Source organism: Temnothorax americanus, unplaced genomic scaffold (assembly GCF_048541705.1).
Source record: "Temnothorax americanus isolate GAGA-0224 unplaced genomic scaffold, ASM4854170v1 Scaffold71, whole genome shotgun sequence".
Taxonomy (NCBI): domain Eukaryota; kingdom Metazoa; phylum Arthropoda; class Insecta; order Hymenoptera; family Formicidae; genus Temnothorax; species Temnothorax americanus.
The window spans coordinates 312,030-337,824 of NW_027509794.1; the positions used below are offsets into that span (position 1 = coordinate 312,030).

Below are 25,795 nucleotides of genomic sequence, written 5' to 3' on the forward strand. Positions count from 1 at the left end.
TGGAAAATGATAAATCTTTTGAATTATCAAGTGAAAACAACGCAACATTTAATTTAAGTGATGATTCTGAGGAAAATACAGTAATATCAGGTAAGCAGTTTTGAACTCTGTGTGTGTGTGTGTGTGTGTGTGTGTGTATGGTTGGAAATATCAAAAATTTTGTGAACATAATTACTATATTTCAGTTGAGTGTGATATCATTAAATCTAACTATGATAAGCAACAATTGGAATTATTTGAAACTGGCTTTTCAGACAAAGTTGAATGTCAGTCAATATTAGGTAATAATTTTAGTTCAATATAGAATTAACTAATGCTAGTAACATGAAATTTTTGTGAATTAGAAAATAAAATTGATGTATGGTTATTATAATTTATATATTCGTTTTTTCTTTGTAATGAATGGAATATAATCATTAATTTTTTAAGTTTCATAAGTGATGTAGTATTTTTAAATATTATAGTTAACGACCATCATGGGCAATATGAACATGAGCAAGTGGAATCAGTGTCACATCAGTATGCTCAAACAGAGCTACAATATTTGGATCAATATGCTCAAACAGAACCACAACAGTTGCATCAATATAGTCAAACAGAGCCAAAATTTTCTAATCATTCCCCGCGCAAAAGAATTTTGAGAGGCAGAATTGAAGCGTTACATCGAGAAATTCGAAAATTAAAACAACAATTAGAACGACAGAAAAATAAGATACAAACTTCAAAAATAAGACAAAAAATGTCCTTGAATGAATATTGTGAAGCTACAGACGAATTTCTACCACCAGAGATTGCAAATTTTGTAAAAACTCAAGTACGTCTTAGTAGATATAAGTCAGCCAAAGGACGAAAATATTCGCTTCCATTTAAAAAGTTTTGTTTAGATATATTGTTTTCTGGGGGAGGCAGAATTTATAATTCTTTTGCACAAAAATTTATCCTTCCCAGTGTAAGAACCTTACAACGCATGATTGAACATTTGAAAATTACTCCAGGTTTGCATGATTTTGTTTTCGATGTTTTGAAAAAAAGTTACAGGCTTCTTCGTCACCTCTCGAGAAGTATTGCATTTTATGCATTGATGAAGCATCAATTAAAGCAAATCTGTATTATAATATAAGTCAGGATGAAGTCATTGGATTTGAAGACTTGGGTGATGGTAAATCATATCTTCCAGCATGTAATGTTGCAGTTTTAATGATCAGAGGGATTTGCAACAATTGGAAACAACCTTTGGCTTACTTCTTTCTTCATTCTTCATTTTCTGCTAGGAAATTAACAACCATTATTCCTCAAGCAATTACAAAACTGCAAAATGCGGGGTTTATAGTAGTAGCGTTTGTTTCAGACATGGGAGGGAATTTTAAATTAACCGCTAAATACTTAGGTGTGACAGAGAACAATCCATTTTTTTTTGTTAATAACGAGCGAATCTCACATCTTTTTGATTCACCTCATATAATTAAAGCTGTCAGGAATAATTTCCATGACAATATTATTGAGTATGACTCTAAACCTATATCTTGGAAGTGCGTTGATGATTTATTTCAACAAGATCAAACTAGGCAATTTCGACTTGCACCTAAACTCACTGATAAGCATATGAAATTTTCAAATTTCGATAAAATGAAAGTATATTTGGCTACACAAATTTTGAGTTTTACAGTGAGTAGTAGCTTGAGGAAAATGGTAATTTCTGGAGCTTTTAAACCTGCGGTTGCTCCAATTGCACTTAGAACAGCAGATTTTATCCAAAATATGAACGATTACTTTGATCTATTCAATTCATCTTCGGTTCAACATCCATCACAATTTAAACAAGCTTTTCGGGGAGCGCAATATCAATTAGAATTTCTTTCAAAAATTGAAGATTATTTATCCAAAATAACGATATTTAATAAAACTGGTGTTAATATTTCTAATAAAGTTCAAGTTTTCAAATGCATGAAACACAATATAAATTCTCTTCTTCAAATGTGGGAACATTTGCAAAATGTGTTTCCAGAAATGCAATTTCTATTATTACGCCGTTTTACTCAGGACTGTTTGGAACACTTTTTTTCGGCTATTCGAGGATTGAACGGCAATGTTATTAATCCTACCCCAGTTCAGTTTTTTTATTCATTCAGAAAAATTTTTTCTATGAAATATTGTACTGCTGAAACTGGAAATTGTGAAAGAGACAGTGCTGATATATTTGTAGCTATTACAAACTTTAGAGAGAAGAATTATATGGATGTTGAACCTAAGACAGATGACATTACACCAATACTTTTGGATGATCATGATTATCGTCAGATGGACGTAAACGAACAAGATGCGTTCCGATATATTTGTGGATACGTAATACGTAAATGTCTTCAAAAACATTCGTGTGAGATTTGTTCTCAATATGCACACTCGTACATCGACTTAAATGAAACTTCATATTACTGTTTCTTTAGGGCTTACAATTCTACTGAAGATAATCCTTTCGGAAATTTATCTATGCCGCACGATGATTTCGTAATATATCTTAAAACGTTGGAAAATTTATTTTTTTCTAAAATTGAGGAATTGATTGTACAAAAGCATATAATTCGTATCCTCATTACCATTTTTAAAGAAGTTGAATTTATTCATCCGTGTCAAGATTTTCCGCATAATGATTTATTGAAATTATATGCTCGAGTTCGACTATTTTATACATTAAAATTTATTAATAAACGTTTCAAATCGCAATCCGGACACAGAAAAACTATAATTTTACGTCACGATTAGAATTTAATGTCTGTATTTTCCTTATAAATGCAAATTATTTAATATCTACTTTTATAAAAGTAAATGTGTTTTCGTTAATTAAATTTATTATTGAAGTTCGTTTATAATTTTATTGTTATAAAACTAAATGTGTTTGGCAACTTTGTGAATGTCAAAATGCATGTGTTACTTTCTGAAATAAATTTTTAATATTTCTGCTACTCTTTTTAACATTTCTGCTACTTTTTTTAACATTTTTACTATTTTTTATGTAAGTATTATACAGTAACAGCACATAATGATAGTGAATATTACATGTTTTCACTTATTCCAATTATTGTTTCAGTTGACATTGACATTTGGAGCACATTCTTTCTACTGAAGGATGTCCATGAGGAACAATTAATTAAAAAAAAATGGATATCTTAATATTTATATATTACTAAAATTTTCAGTAAAAATTATGAAATTTTAACGCAAGTATTCGGAATAAACATAAGTATTTTTTTAAATATTTTTATGCATTTTTTACTCAATGACAGAACAAATAAAAATATTAGCTTTTGCGCCCAATGATCTATATTCGCTTTTGAGCTCAATAATTATATATATTTTGTATACATTTTACAATTCTATTTACACAATAAGTTACGAAAAATTTTGAAATAAAATGATACAAAATACACAGAAGTATTATTTTCATTTCTTCTACTTCAAGAAATTCTTTGGATTATAATTAAAATTGCGCAAAAAATCTTTTTTGATTATATATACTCATATACATTTTTTAATTATATATGTACATTTCAATTGTAGCGCCGGTACATCTGACAATATGGCGACGTACCACGTGACTTGAGGACAACTACATCAAAGGTGCCGACACTCAGTGTCGCTACTGGGTATGGTTATACTGTGACATGGTCGTACCAGTCGCTACAGCTCGTCGGTATGACAGGAATCATAACCTGATTTCTGTCAACTTTAACGTTTAATATCTCGCGTCGCAGGGCAGAGCGACACTTTTTTCTGCCAGATTCTTTCGTTTTGTGCAAAAACGCGCCGAATGAGCCTAAATTCATTGTATTTTGTGCTGCTGTAGCTAAACTGAAGAATTACCCAATGCTGTAAAAGCGGAGCATTATTTGTGCATCAATAAATTGAAAATTAATTGTTTTTCTTATTACAGGTACACTTTGAGGATTCACAGTTCGAAAGTAGACGTGTCGACGGTGTTAGGAAGTTGAAGCCAAATGCGGTACCTACTTTATTTCATGTTCCTAATTCACCTCGCAGGATTGATTCACCTCCAAGGAAGTCTCCATACAAAGTAAATAAATTTTTGAATTTTGTCAAATGTTCAGAATGGTAGTCGTAGATCTCGAGCTATACCGACTTTGGAATCGAGCTTGTGTTTTTCGTCAAACTTTCTTCTTTTCTCTTATAATTATAAATTCTTGAATATATGCAACATAATTCATAGCATATTAATGGTTTTCAGAAGCTACGAAGTGAAGTTGCTGGCATGTGTGCGCAAAAGTAGCAGAAGTTCCAATTACTTCAGAAATGGTAATATAATTTGACACATTTGTGGTTCTTTTAATAGAAATTGTTGATTTTTATTCAAAAAACTGTAACAATTGTCCAAAATGTTGTAGAACATGGATTATGCTGCCCCATCAAACCATGATGTTTCCAATGAAGTGGAAATATCCAGTAATATCTCAAAAAGTTTACTGTCATCTGACAGTGAGCAGACTGCACAGGTGGAAGCCGGTTCGTCTTTGGAGGAGGAGAATGGACACTTAATTGTTACCGATGCTAGAATCTGCACGGGTGGTAGCCAATTTGTCTTTGGAGGAGGAGAATCAGATGCTACGCAGCCAAATAGACAAGATATGAATACTGCAATGGAGTCATTTTTAAACAGTGAGCAGATCGAAATGTTACAAGTGGGGCGACGTCCGCATTGGTCTCATGAAAGTATAATCAAAAGTCAGAAATTTCGGCTTGCTTTGTCTGTTCACAGATACGATTTCCTCTGAAGTACTGGCTACCCGTTGCCCGCTTATAGCACGCTTGCCCGACGAATTCAGAATTTCAAATTGAACTTCGAAATTTTTGACGATGTTTTGGAGCTTCTGAAATTCAAGGTCGAAATGATAGGCCCCACGGACAGATATTGCATATTATCTTATGACGAAATGGTCATATCAGCTCAACAAGATTATGATAAAAGCAGTGGTACATTTTCGGGTTATGTAACTTTAGGGCAGAATAAGGATGTTTTCGGTCAGAAAATTTTTTTAGTTTTAGTTCGAGGAGTAAAAAATCATTGGAAGCAAGTACTTGCTTGCCATATGTGACTCCAAAAGAAAGCATCGATTCTGAATAAGATGTCAAAGAATTTATTGAGAAATGTATTATATGTGTCGAAAAGTGCGGTCTGTACGTCTTAGCGTTATCTTCAGATTTGGATGCCAGAAATAGGAGTTTGTGGTCTTCTATGGGCATAACCATTATGAAATATGTACCCTAAGTAAATTCATTTCACTTTAACGGACACGACATTTACGCAACGCCTGACGTTTGTCATTTTTTGAAGAATTTAAAATCTGCACTCTTAAGGCAGGAGGTGTTTTTACCAGAGGCATATATGTGGAGCAAGAAAAGCTTCCATCAAATGTTGTAAGGTGATCGTATGTCAAAATGTTGTGGGAAAAAGAGATTCGCGAGGGGAGAGAATAAGTTCGGCGCTTGTATCATTTGCGCAAAGAAGATGTCCATCCGTCCACATTCGACAAAATGAATGTAAGAGCGGCAGTTCGTTTTTTCTCTTTATAAACTGAAGTTGCGTTGAAAAGTGCGGTTGACGAAAAAGAACTTCCGGAAGAGGCCTTAACAACAGCTGCCTTTATTGGATTAATTAGAGAGTGGTTTTCCCTTGTATCGTCCAAAATCCAAAAGGCATCGATAACTTTGAGAAAGTGCGATCAAAAATATATTTTTCTTCATCAAATTATTGATTTGTTTAAAGATATTGTTTTTCAAAAAAATTGGAAGCCGCTGAATTATGCCATAATTCTGGCAACTTTGTCTTTCGCCGATATGGCTGAGTTTTTGTTTAAAAACAAGTTCGAATTTATTTTGGGTCATTGTTTTACTCAAGCTGCTACCGCCGAGAACATTTTTTTTCAGATTCGCAGAAAGGAGGGCCAAATGCCTACTGCGTTGCAGTGCCTGCGAGCCATTAAGATGATTTCAGTCTCAATTTGTATCCGATGTGAAAAATTCTAGTTATTTCAACGATTCTGACATGTTTTTGTTAGATTTTTGTCAAACAAAAAAGCAGTCTACCTTAAAAGAAGCGTCCGTTGACATTGCGGCTGAAAGTGTCGATTCGACAAAAAATCATGTCGAGCTTGATGTGCACACTATTACGTTTAGTTTTTTTGCGATATAGTCAGCGAATACGATGCAAAGAATGCATTCTATTTGGCTGGAAGTACGACGAATGCAGTTGTAAAGCATATTTGCGAAGAATGTGTTGCATTTTCGTTGAGGATAAATTTACCACAGAATGATTTTATAAAAAAGGCGAAATTATACACGACAGCATTGAATTTGGGTGGCTTGAAAGAGCCTTGTTTTGAAACGTTCAACTTAGTTTTACATTCTGACCATTACTATAAAATCTACAAGGATTTTATTTTGAGAAATGGAAACTCCAGGCTCATCGAATGCATTCATAAAAATGTAGAGATAATTTTTCCCACGTGCTGTGATTTAAAAAAAAAAATTATTAAGCATTTTTTCACTGTTTGTTCGTTTTGTACGAAAAATTTTTCTGAGAGAACGTTTTTGGGTCTGTAAGCTTGAAAAAAGCTTAACCAAAAAGTGTTTAAACATATAAGTAAACCCTTTGAAACTGCTTGTTACTTTGTAATAAATATTATATATGGTCTATAAATATGTATTTTATGAAATAAAGTATCGTTTTTAAAAATTAATTCCTCTGGAGATATTGTGAGCATGAGTTTTTATTAGTCAATGTACATTATTATTATTATTATTTTTATTATTATTATTATGCAGTTACAGTGTTATTTATGGAGTAACAATCTTTTGGAAAATGAAATTTATTTCATACAGTTCAAAATCATTTTATTTAATACAAAGTATAATTTTTTATTTGTTCAATAGTTTTATTTGATACAAAAAAAAAGTAATCAAAAAAGGTAAATAAATTATTTGACATTGTGCTGTTGTAAATATTCAGCAACTTTTGGATTATGAGAGAATATTTTCAAAATAAGATGTAAAACCGTTTCAGCTTACTCTTCAGGTAGAGATTTTCGACCAACAAGCTTTCAGTTTTTTTATCTGCGTAATACTCTTGAAGCTTAGGGTCCTGAAAAATGAGTAGAAATATATTAAATAAGATAAATGGAGCATTACATTAGTAAACGAAAGAAAAAATTAGGAATTTATGCGGCAATTACCTCAACATTTGGCCCAAGATGTGACGTACTTGGATTTTTTTGATTGTCCTCAGTTGACATTTTACAAACAAATGTCAACTGAGGGCAATCAAAAAAATCCAAATACTTAATCTAAAAACACAAATATGTGAAAATATGACAAAACTGCAACATGAAAACAATTTTTCGCGATGAGTATTATTTAAATAATATACCTTATATTCTGTCCTTGAAATTACTGCTCCGAATACGTACAATGAAACGGAGTCACGATGTGTCGATTTACGAAAAATACGACACTTATAAAACAAATTATACTGTCGCGCGTTTAAGAACACACGTCTAATCAATTAAGAATCAATTAATACTTATTTTCAGTTTTACAGAATCGATATTTCAGCTTCATTTTTACATTAATCGCGAGACCGAAAAGCGTATTGACGCTTACGAAAAGGTTCCTTGAAAGGTTATGTTCACATATGATTGGACACAAAATGGCGGACGAGAATACTCACATTTATATAAAGCCTCTTATATTTAAGGGTGCGTTCGGGGAGCGCGCTATTAGCGCTATTGCATCATTCTATCTTTATCGCTCATCAAGTGTAGAACAAGGATAGAATAATAGCGTTTTTCACTGGCAGAGCCGGTGCGCACTCAGTACACATTAAAGCCGTCGTACACAAACCAACGTAAAGTGTATGTTTAATATAATCGGGTTAAATCATGAAATCCTCAATATTCTTTATTGCACTATTTGGTAAAATATGTACCGAGTATTTTATCAGTCGAAATATTTGCATTTTACTTTAAATATTGGAGACTAAATCAGTGTACACAACGGCTTTAATGTGCATTGAGTGCGCACCAGTTCTGCCAGTGAAAAACGCTATAAGCAAATAGCGCTAATAGCGCGCTCCCCGAACGCAGCCTAAATCTTAAGTACAATCTTAAGATGTCATTAACCAATCACAGAGCCGTATTAGCATCTTGAGATATTACTTAAGACGGTTTTGAAATAAGATCTGATTATGAATACCGGCCTAAGTACAATTTTAAGATGTCATTAACCAATCACAAAGCCGTATTAGCATCTTAAGACATTACTTACGACATTAAGGCCGGTATTCATAGTCGGTTCTTATATTTAAGATCGTCTTAAGTACAATCTTAATCTTAAGACGTCATGAACCAATCACAGAGCCGTATTAGCATCTTAAGACATTACTTAAGACGGTCTTGAAATAAGAACCGACTATGAATACCGCCCTAAGATGGTCTTAAAATAAGAACCGACTATGAATACCGACCACGTATAAATAGATTAGTATGTTCACTCAGGCCAAAACCCGTGAAATGGTTTGCACACTCAACAATAAAATGGAAAAGGAGAAAGATTGTATCATCGTATGTCTGTCCTTCTCCGCGAGCGATGGAGATGGACAGACATACGATTTCCACACTCAACATCATGGCGGATTATTTCACTTCAGATCAAAGGTGCCGACGCGGAGTGGACCTGTTGTATCTACTTATACTATGCCCGAGACCTGAGTGAAGTTTCTGAACGCCTATAGTTCACTGTTTCGAACCGGAGAAATTGGGAGAAATCGGGAGAAACCATCGGAGAGACCATAAGCGCGATGGTAATTTGAGGTTGTTTGGAGATGCAATTATTGTAGGTGAGCGTTTAAAGAGATGTCGATAAGTGGATCGTTAATATCCCAGTAAGCAAAATGATAGCAGTTTGTCGGCAGATTGGTAATAGATTTGATCAGACATGTCAGCACTCAGCAGACTGACATCAATTGCGTTCGTATTCATGTGCTGCCAGCAGAATCTGCTAACATAGGGCGCATTCTGTTTCACGCATGATGCGCATCATGCATGAAATGGAATGCACCTATAATCAGACAGCAGATTGCAGATTGGCGGTAGAAACCGCGCAGAGCCTGTACCCCTATTCTGTAACTCTTAACAACAGAGTCGGTATCGTTATGTTGTCGTTAAGGGGCCAATTCATGAGACGCTGAAAATGAGCGTCAACAAGGTGAACGTGATGGTTTTGCTTTGAGCGTCAAAGAAATGAAAGTTGAATTTGTTTAATATTCAGCGTCGTCGATGAATCGTCGTTAATCGTCCCAGTACAATCAAACATTAGACTTCGAAATACATAAAATATTAATTATTTTTTGAAGTAATATTTTCAAGTAATAATATTTTATGGATACATATATATAAATAAAATATATTATTTCTGAAGATTTTTGCTTGCTGAAAATGAGCGTCGAGCGTCAACGTGAAAAGGCACCTTTACGCAAGTATACTATATGGAAAAAAAGCTGCGTAACTGTTATTATGAGCACATAATGACGCATAACGAGTTACAGAATCGCACTACTGTGGCAGCAGGGGGAAGTGATCCGCGCAGTTCCTTGGGCCTAACGAATCTACGGTATCAACCCGAGTTCAAGACACTGCGGATATACATATACAATTACGCATACGCACATACATATACACATCCCCGAGTTTGAAGAATAATTAAATCGCATTTTTGTAACAGCGCCATTCGTGCGGCCTACGACTTTGCCGAGACATGCCGATTACGGCTACTACGACAAGAGGTTCGCCCTGGCCATCTTTTGAGCAGTATTGCTTGTAGGCTATAATATAAGAAGAAGAAAAATCGTACTACTGAACGGTTTCAGCAGGGTCTGCTCGATTTCTACAGCTGCAATCTGCTGTTTGATTATATTAACAGATTCTGTTATGCTTCTGTTAGCGTTCTGCCGACATCATGTGATATATCAGAACTGGTATTAAGGGTCACTATTTCCAACGTCTGTTAACCTCTAACCGATGTTAACAGACGGCTAACTTTTCAGAATAGCAAATAGAAATTGGTTATTTTGAAAATTAACCGTCAGTTAGAGGTTATCAGACGTTGGAAATAGTGATTTATGACAATTATTTATCAAAATAGCCAATTTCTATTCGTTATTCTGCAAAGTTAACCGTTGGTTAGAGGTTAACAGACATTGGAAATAGTGACTCTTAAATCTATAATGTTTCTGCCGACAAAATTTGTAGCAGATACTTAGCAAAGTCTGCTTTCAATAGACTTGGCTGTTTGCGATTATAAATAGTACAAAAAATTAAATGATAAGAATGTATATAATTTTGTTGTTAGGCTATGGGCAGGGCATGCTGTGTCTTGGGATGTCCCTCGGGAGGAGACGCCCCGTCTCATCAGATCCCTAAGAACCCTGCTCTCTTTCAGAAGTGGAAAAGCATGATTTACTCTGAAAAAATTCAACATCTTACCGACGAGCAGATAAGCAAATGTGCCGTATGCTATCGGCATTTTGCCGACGATGATTATCTAGTAACCTTCCGAGTAAGGAAGTTGAAACGCGGTATTGCACCTTCTTTAAACTTGCCAAATAATCCAACTTCTAGCATATCTAATGTGATTGAAATAGAATTGCAAAGATCGACTGCCAGCACGAGCATGTTTGCTGTGAAAGACGTGATAGAAACGACGGAAAGTCAAAGAATGACCAGTGTACCAGAAATGACTCAAATTGCGTTATTCCAAGATACTCCGGAAGAAGATGATTCCTACTTATTCAATCAGCCACAAACTTTACCGGGCAAACATACTGACCTAACTAATTCAACAGCAGAAACATTTAAATTAGAACATAGAGAAAAAGTATCAAGAAAAAAACAAATAAAATTAACCACGGTGCACTTATCTCTATTTCGATGTAAGCAACAAGCCAAACAATACGAAAAGACACCTACTATACAAAAGTTATTATCTTGTCTCACGTCTACTGAAATTGCTTCTATTAAAACCAGAATACGAAAGTCAAGATACTCCCCAAAGATATATGTAAGAGTGTATCACGATATTGCAAAAAGGAGGGCCCTTGGTCAGTTATGAAATCTAATTTATTGTAAGTCTCAAAGTCGAGAATAAAAAATCACAACGCGAAACTTATTGTCTTCTATTTTTGGAATATCATAATAAGAAGTCAATCGTGTTACTCTTAAATTGTCAAGAAAGAGTTAATTTCATCATAATAAGTGCATATTAACAATGCACAAGTTTTATCATAATAATCATAATAATAATGTATAACAATGTAAAATAATGTGAAATAGTAATACAAAATCATGTTGTATCTTCACAACAAGATAATTTTCGCTCTCATACGGTATCATGTATTACCTCTAATTATAATAATTATTTTTTAAGAAAAATACTAATTATACTAACTGTATGTATATATTACTGCAATTTATGTTGCATGCATAAGATATTATTTAACTTTTATTTTTTTAGATAATAAAAAATACTTTAGATAGGATCTTCCTCTGCGTATATTGAATTAAGGAGATTGGTTGCTTAAATCAATATGATAAGAATTAGTTGAAATTTATGGAGGATATTTGTCTATGGGAATCTGTCGTCCATGCCAAAGTTGAAGACAATTGTCTGCATGGTTGTCGAGTAATGAAATTATACTCTTATCTCTCTTTTATATACGGGCGACATAGCAAAAATTTTACCCAACCTGTAATGTAACTCGAAAGCATATTAAAAATGATAAGAATTTAATGAAAATAGGTGCAAATAATTATTTACATATTTAGGAAGAACTTTTTCGAAGACTGAAATTATTTATCTACATAGAGTTATCAAGAAATTGTAAAAATAAGACAGGACTACATTTATTTTTTTCACATTTTAACGTGGATAAATAACGTATTTGGGTTTCAATTGTACAAACAACTCTTTTTAAACCTTAAGAAACAGCAATTGAATGCATTTTACATATTTATTGACTAAAATTCGTTTATTTCACGCGATGATAATCTAACCTATATGCTTTTCTTCTGCCGCGCCGCCTGCCCCGCAGCGGGACGTCAACTCACCGAACTCCGACGGGGTACGGGGTCGATAATTTTGATATTCCGCGGCCTATATCTGTCCTTATCTAACGAGATATTTGCGATATATTAAATTTACCCTTGTCAGATTGCAACGGCATTACTACACTTCGTGTGTGTATATATGCATAAAAATCAGTTGGATGAAAAATTTTTCTTATTAGGTTTTCAATCTTAGTTTTAATGGTGCCACGCTGTTCTTTGATCTAGTCCGAGATGTGGGACATTTTCGACTTACACGTACGTAAGCTATATAATTTGTATATAAGCAAACGTTTCCTTGAAGTGGCAGCTCTAGGTACAAAAAATGCTACACCAACTATAGTATTAAATATATTTTTCTTAAGTTTTTAGTCTTAAATTTACTATCCTGCACATGATTTCTGTACATACTTTAAACGTGTAAATGGGTTTTCCATTCTGTAAAGCCAATATTCGAAGAAAATTGATCCAACTGAAATGTCGGTAATTGCCGTGATTCCAGGATACTTGTTTGGCTACTACTATACAGACGAAAAAGATTCAAACGGTAATGTTGGGTGCAAAATTCCAATATTTATGTCGATACAACGGTAGTTTTACTGTATTTTTAAAAACAAATACATGAAATATACATTTATAATTATATGTATGTATAATTGGTAGAAGGTAGAAGGTAGAAGATATTATTCTCTGAATAGATCTCTGAATGCTATCTTACCGCTATAACGACGTCACAGAGAGTATAACGTATCCTTTTTGAACACATAATCTTGACGGGGATTATTCGGTTGAGCACTTTACTCGCCGGTGACGAATACTTTTATTACGCGAGAGAATCTCTATACTGACAATAAATGGTGATAAATATTAATATCCGTGCGACCATTTTCGAAGAGAGAAGTGAAGGGGAAGGGGAAAAATAGCCGATTGAATTGGTACAAATCAGAAGTTATACTCTTGAACACAGCGAAAGTTATACTCTTTAGGATCGGTTGATCTGTGCGAAGTGTTCTCGAGCGTAACATGCATCCAAAATTTGATAAATTACGTTGAAAAATATTTTCATTTAACACATTCACATTAATTTCTATCTTATTGATTTATTCTGGAGGTGCTGGATATTCAGTGCATTGCTTTTTTAAGGTATGGTTCTTTACTTCTTTTTTTTTTATCTACGTTTACTAATTACAAAATTACAATCCAGAACATGCTCGATTCTACGACCGATCTCAAAGAGTTCGTGTTTGTTGTTCGTGATTTAGAAATACTTTCCCTTAAGTTGCGTAATTATTATCTACAGAATATTTTCCGGGGTTTTTCAATTTACAATTTTGTGCGCTAAGTAAAAAAAATATTGACTTCGAGACGAGTCAATAGAAACCATCGTCAAATTAAGGCGCCAAAGTTATCGGAATCTTGCCTACTAATATATAGAGAAAAAAGGGAGAATCAACTTAAATTCGATTAAAATTAAAAATTTCAAAATCTGTCTTGAAAGTGTCTATCATCGATTTAATCAACACGCTCAAAATTACTCGATCATTGACTCGCGTAGCATTGTATAATTAAAGTAATTAAAATAATAGATAGAAGAGAAACTTTTTGCCTCGCAAGCATGAGGAGACGCGGATCGAGAGAAGATTTAATGAGCTTTGACAGATGAGAAGTCTGTCTGCCACGACAGAAGCGAATTAAGTTTTTTGGAATCCATGAATGAGAATCGTATATATACGGAATTTACGTGCGTGAGAAGCGTCATCCGATTTTTAGGTCGCTTTTTTAGGCCTTGTGAGGATTGATTTTCTTAAAATAGCATTTTGAATCGCATGTTCTATCACTCCTGAATATTCATCTGGATCGACTTGGCCGTTTTATACGATTAGATAAATAAACGCGCTTCTACACGGTACGGGAGCATGCAGTTTGTGCGTTGTGTTACTTGTGATCGATAAAATCGATAGGTACGTGGCTGCCTCTCTAGTCGAAACGAGCGTGTTTGGACGAGCTATAAACGCCGATCAACATCAGAATGTGTACTAATTTGATTGTATGTCGCCTGGTGCAATGTTGACCGACTCCGGCATTTATATATTCCCGCGGGTAATGTGGAGTAAGACGCCGCGGATGGAGCAGTCGAGTCGAGAGAAGCGGAAAATAGAACTATAAGATAGAATTAACTCAATCAAATATGTAATTTATTAAAAGTTTAGAAGTGAAAACAATCTGGGTGCTATCCTGATCGTGCGGTTAGAAGCGAAGGATATATATATACCATCTTTCTGGCATCAATTTCTTATTTTCTTCAAATAAATCATATCATTGTACGAATCTGATTTGAATAACAATGCAACGTGAAAATAATGACGAAGCAACGGTAGCAATAGAAAGATATGTATGTACATACAATGATATAATTGATATAAATATATAATATTATACTTTACATTTTATACCATAAATATATAGTGTTCACTGGCAAAATAAATTTATTATTCTGTTTATAAATATATAGCACACATATATTATATGTATATTTATGAGGTAAAAAATTACTACAAATACTCGAAATATATAATAACTTTTTTTAAAAAATATTATAAATTTATATATTATATTATAAGTAATAATAAATAAATGAATAAATAAATAAATAAATAAATAAATATATATATATATATATATGTATATATGTATATATGTATATGTACATATGTATTTATTATTTAAAATTTCGAAAAATATAAGTTTTACAGAAAATTGTTTTGGATAAAAGTTGTGCGGTTTAAAAAGATCTATTTACTAATTTACTGATTTTATCAGTTTGGATTTGGATGGCGTCGTCAAGGTAAGTTCAAGGTCATCTCGAATTTTCGAAATGGACCCCTTATATTGTAGTATATCGTTTGAAAGGACATAAAATAAGAAACATTTTGGCGCAAACCAGAGGTCGTTACCAATTCGGGAGTTATATAAAATTGGGTTTTTTAAAGTTTGAGACTCTAAATAACTCCTGAACGGATCTCCCGACCTCTAGTTTGCAAGTTTGCGTCAAAATTTTTTTTATTTTGTGCCCTTTCAAACAATATACTGCAATGTGGAGGGTTTCACTACAAAATTTTTCGGGTTTCCATACTTTTTCCTTACCATGTATACATACATATATATATATATATATATATATATATATATATATATATATATATATATATGTGTGTGTGTGTGTGTGTGTGAATGTGTGTGTGTGTGTGTGTGTGTGTGTGTGTGTGTGTGTGTGTGTGTGTGTGTGTGCGCGCGCGTGCGCGTGTGTGCGTGCGCGCGTGTGTGTGCGTGCGTGCGTGCGCGCGTGCGTGCGCGCGCGTGTGTGTGTGTGTGTGCGCGCGCGCGCGTGCGCGCGTGTGTGTAATAATATAAAATACTATAATAATAAGAATTGCCTTCTCCCTTCGAATGCTCGCTTGGTTTGACGATCATTCGGCAGATATTGCCGAATCATTATCGCGATCGATCATTCCTCTCACCTCTGACTATCGTGCTGCGAAAAAGTCCAAACGCAGCTCGTCCAACGCAGCTCTTAAACGAAATGCGTGTCGTGCGTAATATAATCTACTTTCGATATTTCTTGATACGTGTAAATGATTGTCCGTGATTGTCCGTAATTGTACGTAGAATAATCACACTTTGACATCTCTCCTCCGCGAATTTTTCCGTATGCTTATCTTACGCGAGAAAAAGGAGTTGGAGGGGTGGAGGAGAGAGGGAAGCAGGTGGAGGTCTCGATGTCTCCTAAAACCGCCTTGTATTACTTTCTTCAAGTATGATGTGTGTGTGTGTGTGTGTGTGTGTGTCGGGGAGTGCTTAACGTTAAGGACACTTAACTTTGTATAATCTCACGCTATTAGAATAATAATAATTATACACAAAGGTTTTTTTTCGCTTTTTTCTTTTTAGTTGTAGAATTGTAGGCGGGGACTCCGTAATCGACGTGAGTTCGGCGCGCGAGTCCGATTTTCCGATCTACGGTCCCGCGGATAGCGAAGGGTGAAGAAATTAAACGACTAGTTGTGTCGTCGAATCGGGGAATGTCTAAGAAACATACTTTCTTTCATACATGGAGCGCTATGTAAACGATGGCCATCTTTTTCGTAGGCTGGTATTCATACATCAGATCTTATATATAAGATCATCTTAAGGTAGTTCGGTCGTGAACGACTTTTGCCAAAAGTGATAGGTTTTATTTTTTATATCGAAAAAAGGAACTCTCCTGAATCGATTAAGCCCAGAAAAAAGATAATTTACCGTCCCGTTCTCAAGATATTTAATTTTAAAATTAGGTGATTTTAACATTGGTCTAATAGGAAAAGAGATATTTTTCTATGAATAACACGAGTTTGCGAAAAATCTGTTGCCAAAAATGTCCGAACAATATATATCGATAGAAAGAGGACACTATGAGGAAGCCTATAGTTGAAGGTGAACAAGATCCACTGTACAGTTTTTTTTAAATTAATAATTAAAGTTTGGTTTCCGGTGCTCAAGCGCTGATTTTCACAACTCGAGCGTGGCGACGTGGCAACGCCGCACGCTGGGATCGTCGGCGTAAGGTTAGGTGCACGTTAGGTGTGAGTGAGCGCAAAGACAAACAAGTGTACCAACCGCACAAACTGTTTGGCGTTGCCAAGTCGCTGCCCTCATCTCGTACATGAGGGCAGCGAGGAAAATTGTTTATGTAAAAAATTACATGCACCTTGTGGCGAAATTACTGTACTTCAGTAAATCGCTATAATAATTCAATCGAAATAATCTCCGAAGTAGAGCGCACTCAAGAGTTGGCACAAGTTGAAAATTAGTCAAGCGACGCATTAACACACACTTCATTTTAATCTATTTCAGGCAAAATATTATTCTACAACGTAAAAATTACTTACTAATGGTCTTTTTACGTCGTTACGAAGCTTTGCGACGCGTTATCCTATTTTTTTTAATCATATAAATGATTCGATAAAAAAATCATAAACATTGCTTTGACTTCGGCCCTTCACGACCGAACTACCTTAAGTTTATCTTTAGATACTAGGGGATATCTCGTAACTCAGTATGAGTGCGATAAGATTAGTATTCTAAGAGTCATGAGTTCGATCCCGGATTATCCCATAAAATCTTTTTTTAAGAGAAGGTATCCCTGTTATTTAAGGGAAAAAGAAAGAAGAATTCTAAGAGTTCTAAGAACTCAAGATTACAAGAAGGATCCCCCGATTAAGGGGTAGATATTGATTAAAATTTGAATGCATATTTGCATCTCTTTTCAATGATTTTACATTGTCATGTAAAATGGGTTTTTGCAAGTTTTTCCCATATATTTATTATTCTGAAACTAAATCTCTTTCCAATACGCTTTATGTCATGTTATTAGTATAATTAAATCAGATGTTATATATGCAAGCTATATGTTTGGCTGAGTCCTAGGTACTGCAGTTTGCTAATTGATAGAATCCTTTTTATTTAAAAATATCTTTAGATACTCCGTAGCCAATGAAACGAGAGGTACGCATATAAAGATAAACTTAAGACGATCTTAAATATAAGATCTAACAATGAATCGCGGCTTTATTCGCGTATTCGCGTTTTATGCGACGATAATGCGATGCGGCACGTAGTCGGGCGAAAATTCTTATCGCAGAACCGTGCGAGTCCTCCATCGAATATGCACCTGTATGTTCGGCTAGCCTCTAACTTGTTGAAATCAATGTGTTCGACGATTTGAAAAGCGAGTCCCTTTTTTCCTATATTACCGCGTGTAGACGACGGCCGTGTACACACACACACACACACGCACGCACGCACGCACGCACGCACGCACGCACGCACGCACGCACGCACGCACGCACGCACGCACGCACGCACGCACGCACGCACGCACGCACGCACGCACGCACGCACGCACGCACGCACGCACGCACGCACGCACGCACGCACGCACGCACGCACGCACGCACGCACGCACGCACGCACGCACGCACGCACGCACGCACGCACGCACGCACGCACGCACGCACGCACGCACGCACGCACGCACGCACGCACGCACGCACGCACGCCCGCACGCACGCACGCACGCACGCACGCACGCACGCACGCACGCACGCACGCACGCACGCACGCACGCACGCACGCACGCACGCACGCACGCACGCACGCACGCACGCACGCACGCACGCGGACGCGAAAGTCAAGCGAAAATTTTTACATAAATGCTTACGATTCGAATTTATGAAACAAAGAATCGTACGAGTTCGGGCTCCTGATATCCCGAACTTCGATGAAATTACGGCAGCGCGTCGTAAGTATTCCTCGATTGCAAACATTTCCAATTCGGATAAGAACAATAACGCGATTCAGTCTTGTCGATCATTTACGATCGCGGAAAGATCGGATTGACACCTGATGGGCTTCAGTTTTAAACTTTCAAGCGCAAATCTGACACATATGCATCTGTGATTCGCGATTGTTTTTCGTGGTCGAATTTTCTGCACTTTTCATTTTTTTTCTTCGTTTTCCCGACATCTGAGGCCTGATACATCGTCCCGCAAGTCATCCAACGTTCAAAAGTAACGTAAATACGACTACGAAAGAAATAAAATTTTGTTAGAAATTCGGCGTAGGGCGCATTAGTGGTGTGTGTGTGTGTGTGTGTGTGTGTGTGTGTGTGTGTGTGTGTGTGTGTGTGTGTGTGTGTGTGTGTGTGTGTGTGTGTGTGTGTGTGTGTGTGTGTGTGTGTGTGTGTGTGTGTGTGAGGGTATGTAACCCAGGTAGCACATATTAGTTTCATATACGTTTTTTTAACGTATACGTAGTTTCATAACCGTAAAGAACCATTAAGAAACGTTTGAACAAAAATGTTTTTGAAACCATGATTTAAGAAACGTATTTTTTACGTTTCTACAGTTAACAAATAATATACTTATTTGTTAAATTTTTTCTTTTAAAATTATAATTTGTTTTATTTATATATATAATAGCTTTAATAGCCTTTTTTTTTTGAAACATTTAAATTTATATTGCACTAATTATTGCACAAAATAAATCATTTTATCTATGCACATATATCCGCACTTATCTATTTAAATTAATTTTGTCCTACATGTCTTAATCTATTTGTCTCATCGGACAAATCTGAGCTTAGAAAACTTCCAACAGTTGCAAAACAAACGTTCTGCTGAACGTGGCCATTGAAAGAACATGTATACGTGTGTTCCGTTTTGAAGAACTTCCTGAACTGGTGCACATCAGTAATGCAATTCAAATGTGCACCAGTTCAGGAATTTCTTTGAAAAAAAAATAGACGTCATATAGATGGTATATGCATAAAGCTTGTAGAACATTCTCACGCATGTCTCAAAGACGTTATGCATAAACACATTCAAAAGACGTGAAAAGTAGGAATTTTATTAAATGTCTTTATCATTAAAACAAAACGGTTCTAATAGCTTTTAAATGTTATTTTATCGGAAAAGAAACGTTCCATTGAACGTTTTTCGAATGGACATTTTTACTCATGAGGAACGTTTCTAGAAATCGGTTATAAAACGTTTCGGAAAAACGCTTATAAAACATTTCTGAAATGTGTATGTGTTACCTGGGTAACGCGGCAGGCGCGAGCTCACTCCGCCGAAATTCACATCAACCCGTATTGATCCGACAATCACTTGGTCATCGACATTGCTCAGCGACACAATCGGTCTATTCGAATGTGCACTCTTTATACGTGTGTATTTCGTACGTGATTGTTCCGCGTCAATGGAGCGCGCTGGATCCAAAGCTTTTGGAGGAACGTATCAGCGAGTGCCACACGTTTCTTTGGAGAATGAATACAAAAAGGACCCCGCACACATCTTATGGAAAAAATGGCCATCCGTCAAATTTGTTGAAGCTGTAGTATGATGTAGTTCATGACGTTCTGATCAAAAGTCCCAATAGGCCCAAGGTATAAAATAGACAGTTTCCGAGATACGGGGGGTTAAAGGTCAATAATAGTGTTTCATTCGAAAATTCTACCCTTTGTGTATATTCGTATGTGAGCAGTGCTTTTGTGTGCGATTCTGCGTATGTGTGTATGTTTGTGTGTGAGCATAACCTTGGTGTGATAATATAGCAATAATAATATGGCCAGGTTCGCGCAATATGGCCGCGAAACTAGTGCACGGATCAAGATAAAATTTTACCAGTGTGTTCACCGTCGAAAAAGTGTTTAATTTTCATTGGCTGGATCACTAACCGATCTTGCTTTCATTGGCTGGATCATCAACCAATCTTACCTTCATTGGCTGGATCGGGCCAAGTTTTATCTCGATCCGTGCACTAGTTTTGTAGGTGGCCACATTGCGAACCTGACCATATTTATTGCTATGTTATCACACCAAGGCTATGCTTACAAACATGGTCTGATTGGTTAACCAAAAATCACGTGGTTCAGCGACATATTGTTTCTTACTATGGTAAAATAAATAAAATTTAGTGTTTATAAATATACAGATATAGATGGTGTGTTTCTTGCAAACACGTATATTAGAAATAGAGACAAGCTCCGCTATATAATTTCAATATATGGCTGTAAACACCGAAACTATGCTTCACACGTAATCTTGCTCTAACCTGTTTTCACGTTTTCTACCCATCAGATTTTGCTGTCAGATGTGGAGAAACAAGATGACGACTTTTCGATATATTGCACGATATCGCACAATAATCGCACCTATCGATTTCAATGTCTTCTCTGTTATCTAGGATTCTACACAAAAGTAGAATTTTCGAATGAGACACTATTATCGACTTTTCACCCCCTGTATCTCGGAAACTGTCCATTTTTTGACCTCGGGCCCATTGGGACTTTTGATCAAGACGTTATTAACTACATCATACTACAGTTTCAGCAAATTCGACGGGTGGCTATTTTTCCATAAGATGTGTGCAGGCATCGACATATACTACTACACTGCGCAATCCGTATCTAACAGTGTACCAAAATGATCTGCGTTATAGAAAAGGATAGAGCGCATGTGCGACCAATCTCTGTCTCTTTTCAACTAATATTACAGTGTTGAATAGAAAGAGATATAGATATTGGCCGCGCATGCGTTCTGTTCTTATCTATGACGCGGACCGATTTTCACGTATGCGTAGTCCAGTAGTATATGTCGATGTGTGCAGGGTCCTTTCCGATACTTAAGGGCGAGTAGGTAAGAATATTTTAAGAATAAGAAAAGGGAAGAGCGACTGAGGAAGTGAGTGAGCGGGTGAGTGGGTGGAAGGGGGGAGAGAGAGAGAGAGAGAGAGAGAGAGAGAGAGAGAGAGAGAGAGAGAGAGAGAGAGAGAGAGAGAGAGAGTATGTGTGTGTGTCGCATGTACGCGTACGCGTATGCGACACATATGTATGCGGAGGAAATCGGAAGAGTCATACCGAGAGAGGAAATCCGCGGAGTTTACGATGCGGAAAGTTCAAAAACCTTATTACTACTGCGTTGTTCTTCAACGCGCACATACACGCGCGCATACACGCACATCCGCGCCGCGGGTTGAATTTTCTCATCGTCGAGAATCAATCAACGTCGCGGGCGGGAAAACGTTTAAAGATTATTTTTCTGTCTTTCGTTTTTCTTTCTCGTGAAAATACGCGTAAAAATTGATGTGCGTCAAATAATGGAGAAAAACATCCGAGGAAGGCACCCCGTGAAGCTGCATTTAAGAAGGCTCGATTGAGATCGAGAGTAGGAGAATTCTGGAGATTACGTATGGATTGATTAATATGGTTGCACAGCACAATGAAAGAAACGTTTTGCATTTGTCTTGCCTTAGAAACTTCGTGTTTTCGTGACACTATACGTTGAGCAGGTTGATATATATTACGTCTATCTTTAGGATATACGAAAGGTAAATGAATTGACGATAGGTATGTCTTGATGTTCTTTCAAACGTTTGTACCGAATATTCTGTCTCTCTCTGTCTCTCTCCCTTCCTCAAATGTACGAAGAAATTGATTAATTATAATTATTTTACTAATTAATTATTATTTTACGAAAATACTCTGGCAATTCGAAAATCCGCTTATCCTTCTTTGTGACAACTTTAGAATTATCGGTTTTTCCGTTACGTATTTTTATATTTGATATATTTTTTATGTATATGTGGACATTCGCAGTTTGGCCTCACGATTGTAATCGTGTCTTTTAGGCCCAGTTCCACAAATGTCGCTTAATTTTTAACCTTAGGTTATCTCACTCTTTGTCTCTTTCTAACTCTCCCCTTAAGCCGAAATCACACAAAGCACGATTTCTTGATTATGAATGAGTATGATGATGATGAATGATTAGCATGCTGCTACGCCTGCTCTGATGCATGCATATAGACACGTTCATGCATTGAGTGAGGTACTTGGCATTTGGCATGCATCATTGCATGCACCTTTCACATTGAAAATAGTCGTCACGATCGAGCAGACGATCGACAGCATCTTCGGAAAAGAAATTTTAATTGTGCTAATTTTGTAGTACACGTCAAAAACGTCAGATTCTAAAATGTAGTGAAATAAATAACAATATTAATAGAGGCGTATAAAAATGAAACCACACTGCATGTTAATATTTGTTCATACATTCTTTAATTTCTGTATTTGGACGTACTTTTTGCACTTCATTACTTATTTTTTGTAGAACTTTATTACGTAAATGTTTATTATGGTAATTTGGGTGTTTAACATACAGTGCAGGTCAATTTTTATATGCCTTTATTAATATTGTTATTTGTTCTTTTTATTCCACATTTTCGAATCTGACGTTTGACGTGTACTACGAAATTAGCACAATTGAAATTTCTTTTCTGCTGAAGATGCTGTCAAGTGTCTGCTCGATCGTGACTACTCTTTCAATGTTTTAATTAGTTCATGCAATAATGCATTCCACGCAGCATCATAGCAGCATCATTCAAGTTAATCATTTAAGAAGTCGTGCGTCGTGCTTCGTGTGATTTCAACTTTAGAAAGAGACGAAGAGTGAGTTAACCTTCCAGATAACATGCATGTTGCATAAGACGTCGTAAAGATATCTTTAATAGAAGATATCTTAAGATATTTTTAAGATATCTGTAAGATATCTTATGCAACATGCATGTTATCTAGGCTAAAATTGAAAGTTAATCGACGTTTGTGAAACTAAGCTTATAATTATAATATAATTTGTATATCTTTCAAACGCCTTCACGCGATATTGAGATCTCTTTGATAAAGAACTTTAGAAACAAAGTATTTTATGAATTGTTAAATATTTGTTATATCATTGATTGTATCGAGAAATATATCTCGTAGAGCAGGAACTATACGTACAAATTTCTTGCGCGAAAAATGTTCGATGTACATACAATTACGTATGCGGGCAGACGGACAAAATACATCGATGAACGATTCATAAGTTATTTCTTGGTTTTTATCAATGTCATTATTTGCGAGAACGACAATACCGCACTCTGTGCTCCGCGGGGAAACTCAACTACGATCGCGCGTGTACATACGTATGCGAGCGTGTATGTGTAGGAAGTGTGCGTTACCCACCTTCGCACAGCGACGTCGCCTGAGTTTATAAAAGCTACCTTAAGATTTAGTGATTGTGTAGTGCGACAATTGACGACTGGCGGCGTGGCTAAACACATGACACATGCTGGACGTGTATGCGCGCACGCCGTTATTACTTATTTATAGATTATTAGATAGACAAATATATATCGACGAGAAAAATATTCATTCTTTGTCCGTACGTGGCTAAAAGAGATGTGTATATATATTGTGACGTTGCGGCTCGCCGCATCGTCGCGGCGCCCCGCCGCCGTCACAAGACGCGGAATTTCGCGCCCAGGGACGGACCAGGGAGGCAACGGCGAGATCTCCAGGGGTCGTAATTAATTGCGTTTCCACATTCTGATGACGTTCTTTTTTTTTGCAATGTAATACTCGCGGCACCTCACCTACACCCCGGCAAACCTTCGAGGGAGTACTTGGCGAAGGAAATCAAGGACGATCGATGACCCGGGAGGGGTGGCAAACGCGGAAGCAGCAGAGATCGCGGGCTGGCGAGAGCAGCGCGGCAGGTGGGCGGCACGTACGGCAGCGACGGACGAGGCCGCCGATAGCGGGGCCCCAAGCGCATGGGTGAACACCCGGCTTCAGCAGAGGATCTCTACAAAACATCGACCTACGGGGTGACTGATCACCGCCCCAGGGTCAAACCGGAGACACATCGGCGAGAACCGAATTCCGTCCGCTGCTAAGGACAGAATTGAGGAGTCGCACGCCGCCGAGGGACCGCTGCACGCCCCCGAAGGATCTCGTATCGACAGCACTGCGCCGGGACACCGCGGGCTTGCAAGCTCGCGCCCGATTGGCTCGCGCGCCCCTCAGGAAGGGGTACCGTATCGATTCCGCAATCGAGCGGGTCTAGCGTTTTCACTCTCTGGTCGTCCGTCGGCGAGAATCGTTTTGTAAGATACGCGATAGCCACCCCGAGTCGGGTATTTCGATATTCGTCTGGAGGATCGAGGATCGTGGGGAAAGGCGACGGCGAGGAGCCCAGGAGGAGGCGTATTCCCGGTGAGGTTGCCCGTAAATCGCGATATGTAAAGCCACGACACCGCCCTCCGGTACACGCTCTCGCTCGGGATAACGTCTGTTAAGATTGAGTGTAATTTCGCGATCGATAACGAGAGCGAAGGGCCTCGGGATGGTATCGTGGCCGCGGAACCGTGGTACAAGCGTTGTGGCGAATCCCTGGAGATTGCGATAGGCGTTAGTGAGTTTGGTATCGCGAGTATCTTGCGTTGTCCTCGCGACCTTGGTATACGGCCGCATACGGGCCGGTGGTTCGTCAATTGCGTTACCGTTTCTTCGCGTCGGGAAATCCTGGTGTTCGAGCGTCGGTGTTAGCGTATCGATCGGGGTTCGAATTTCGTTATTACGGGTTGATAATTGTGCTCTCGCGTTGAGAAACTTTGCGTCCGGTATTACTTGCGTTGCGTCCTATACTCGCGTTAAGAAATTACCGGCGTTCACACGCTTCGTGCGTTTAAATGTTAATTGCGTAGTTCTTCCTGGCGTTCCGTGGATATTAGAAGCGCACTTCGAGTCAAAGGTGGTGTGGCCTTCTCCACACCTGGCGCCCAACATTATTAGCGATATCGCGACTGGCTTGGTTAAATGACTCGGCGCCTCCCCGTTGCGCCCGAGCCGAAAATCTCGCGTTAAGTTAAGATACCATTGCGACAGAGTTTTCGTACGGTTCCGGACGTGGTTTCCACGCAATCCAAGCGTGACGTACCATTATTTCGCGACATTTTGTGTTGAACCTCACTCTCGTGAGGGATATTAAGCGTCTTATTATTATTCATATTATTCATATCATATTATTAATTGTTTGAGAATAGAACCTTCAGCGTGTTTATTAGAAACCCAATTAATACTCCGTGGGTGTCTCGCGTCCGCAGTAATATTATTTCTGTTAAATGAGTCTCGACACCCCGCCACCGGCTATTCTTGATTTATTTATCGAATTTATCTTGTGTTTGATCGAAGCCGGCTGGATAAACGTTGTGATTTT

General features: G+C 37.2%; 2 protein-coding genes and 2 long non-coding RNA genes across 6 annotated transcripts; 2 read left to right on the forward strand and 2 right to left on the reverse strand.

The window, feature by feature from the left end:
* Positions 1-4,397: 4,397 nt before the first annotated feature.
* LOC143906482 (uncharacterized) lies at positions 4,398-6,749 on the forward strand. The gene is made up of 2 exons (XM_077422625.1): positions 4,398-4,668; positions 4,769-6,749. The coding sequence occupies exons 1-2, from the start codon at positions 4,401-4,403 to the stop codon at positions 4,846-4,848; spliced, it is 348 nt and encodes a 115-aa protein (XP_077278751.1). The 5' UTR covers positions 4,398-4,400; the 3' UTR covers positions 4,849-6,749.
* A 128-nt stretch (positions 6,750-6,877) lies between these two features.
* Positions 6,878-8,902, reverse strand: LOC143906488 (uncharacterized). Of its 2 annotated transcripts, XR_013259538.1 has the most exons (3): positions 7,436-8,902; positions 7,242-7,352; positions 6,878-7,150 (listed from the first exon to the last, which is right to left on the reverse strand). It is a non-coding gene; the product is annotated as an uncharacterized LOC143906488 (long non-coding RNA). The 2 variants fall into 2 exon arrangements; XR_013259537.1 differs by having other exon boundaries at positions 7,242-8,902.
* A 62-nt stretch (positions 8,903-8,964) lies between these two features.
* On the forward strand, positions 8,965-12,320 carry LOC143906476 (uncharacterized). 2 transcript variants are annotated; one of them, XM_077422610.1, is made up of 4 exons: positions 8,965-9,675; positions 9,787-9,847; positions 10,414-11,185; positions 11,575-12,320. In XM_077422610.1, the coding sequence occupies exons 1-3, from the start codon at positions 9,551-9,553 to the stop codon at positions 11,170-11,172; spliced, it is 945 nt and encodes a 314-aa protein (XP_077278736.1). In that variant the 5' UTR covers positions 8,965-9,550; the 3' UTR covers positions 11,173-11,185; positions 11,575-12,320. The 2 variants fall into 2 exon arrangements, with proteins under 2 accessions (XP_077278736.1, XP_077278735.1); XM_077422609.1 differs by lacking the exon at positions 11,575-12,320 and having other exon boundaries at positions 8,966-9,270; positions 9,484-9,675; positions 10,414-11,225.
* A 182-nt stretch (positions 12,321-12,502) lies between these two features.
* On the reverse strand, positions 12,503-25,419 carry LOC143906491 (uncharacterized). The gene is made up of 2 exons (XR_013259540.1): positions 17,215-25,419; positions 12,503-16,348 (listed from the first exon to the last, which is right to left on the reverse strand). It is a non-coding gene; the product is annotated as an uncharacterized LOC143906491 (long non-coding RNA).
* Between the last annotated feature and the right edge of the window lie 376 nt (positions 25,420-25,795).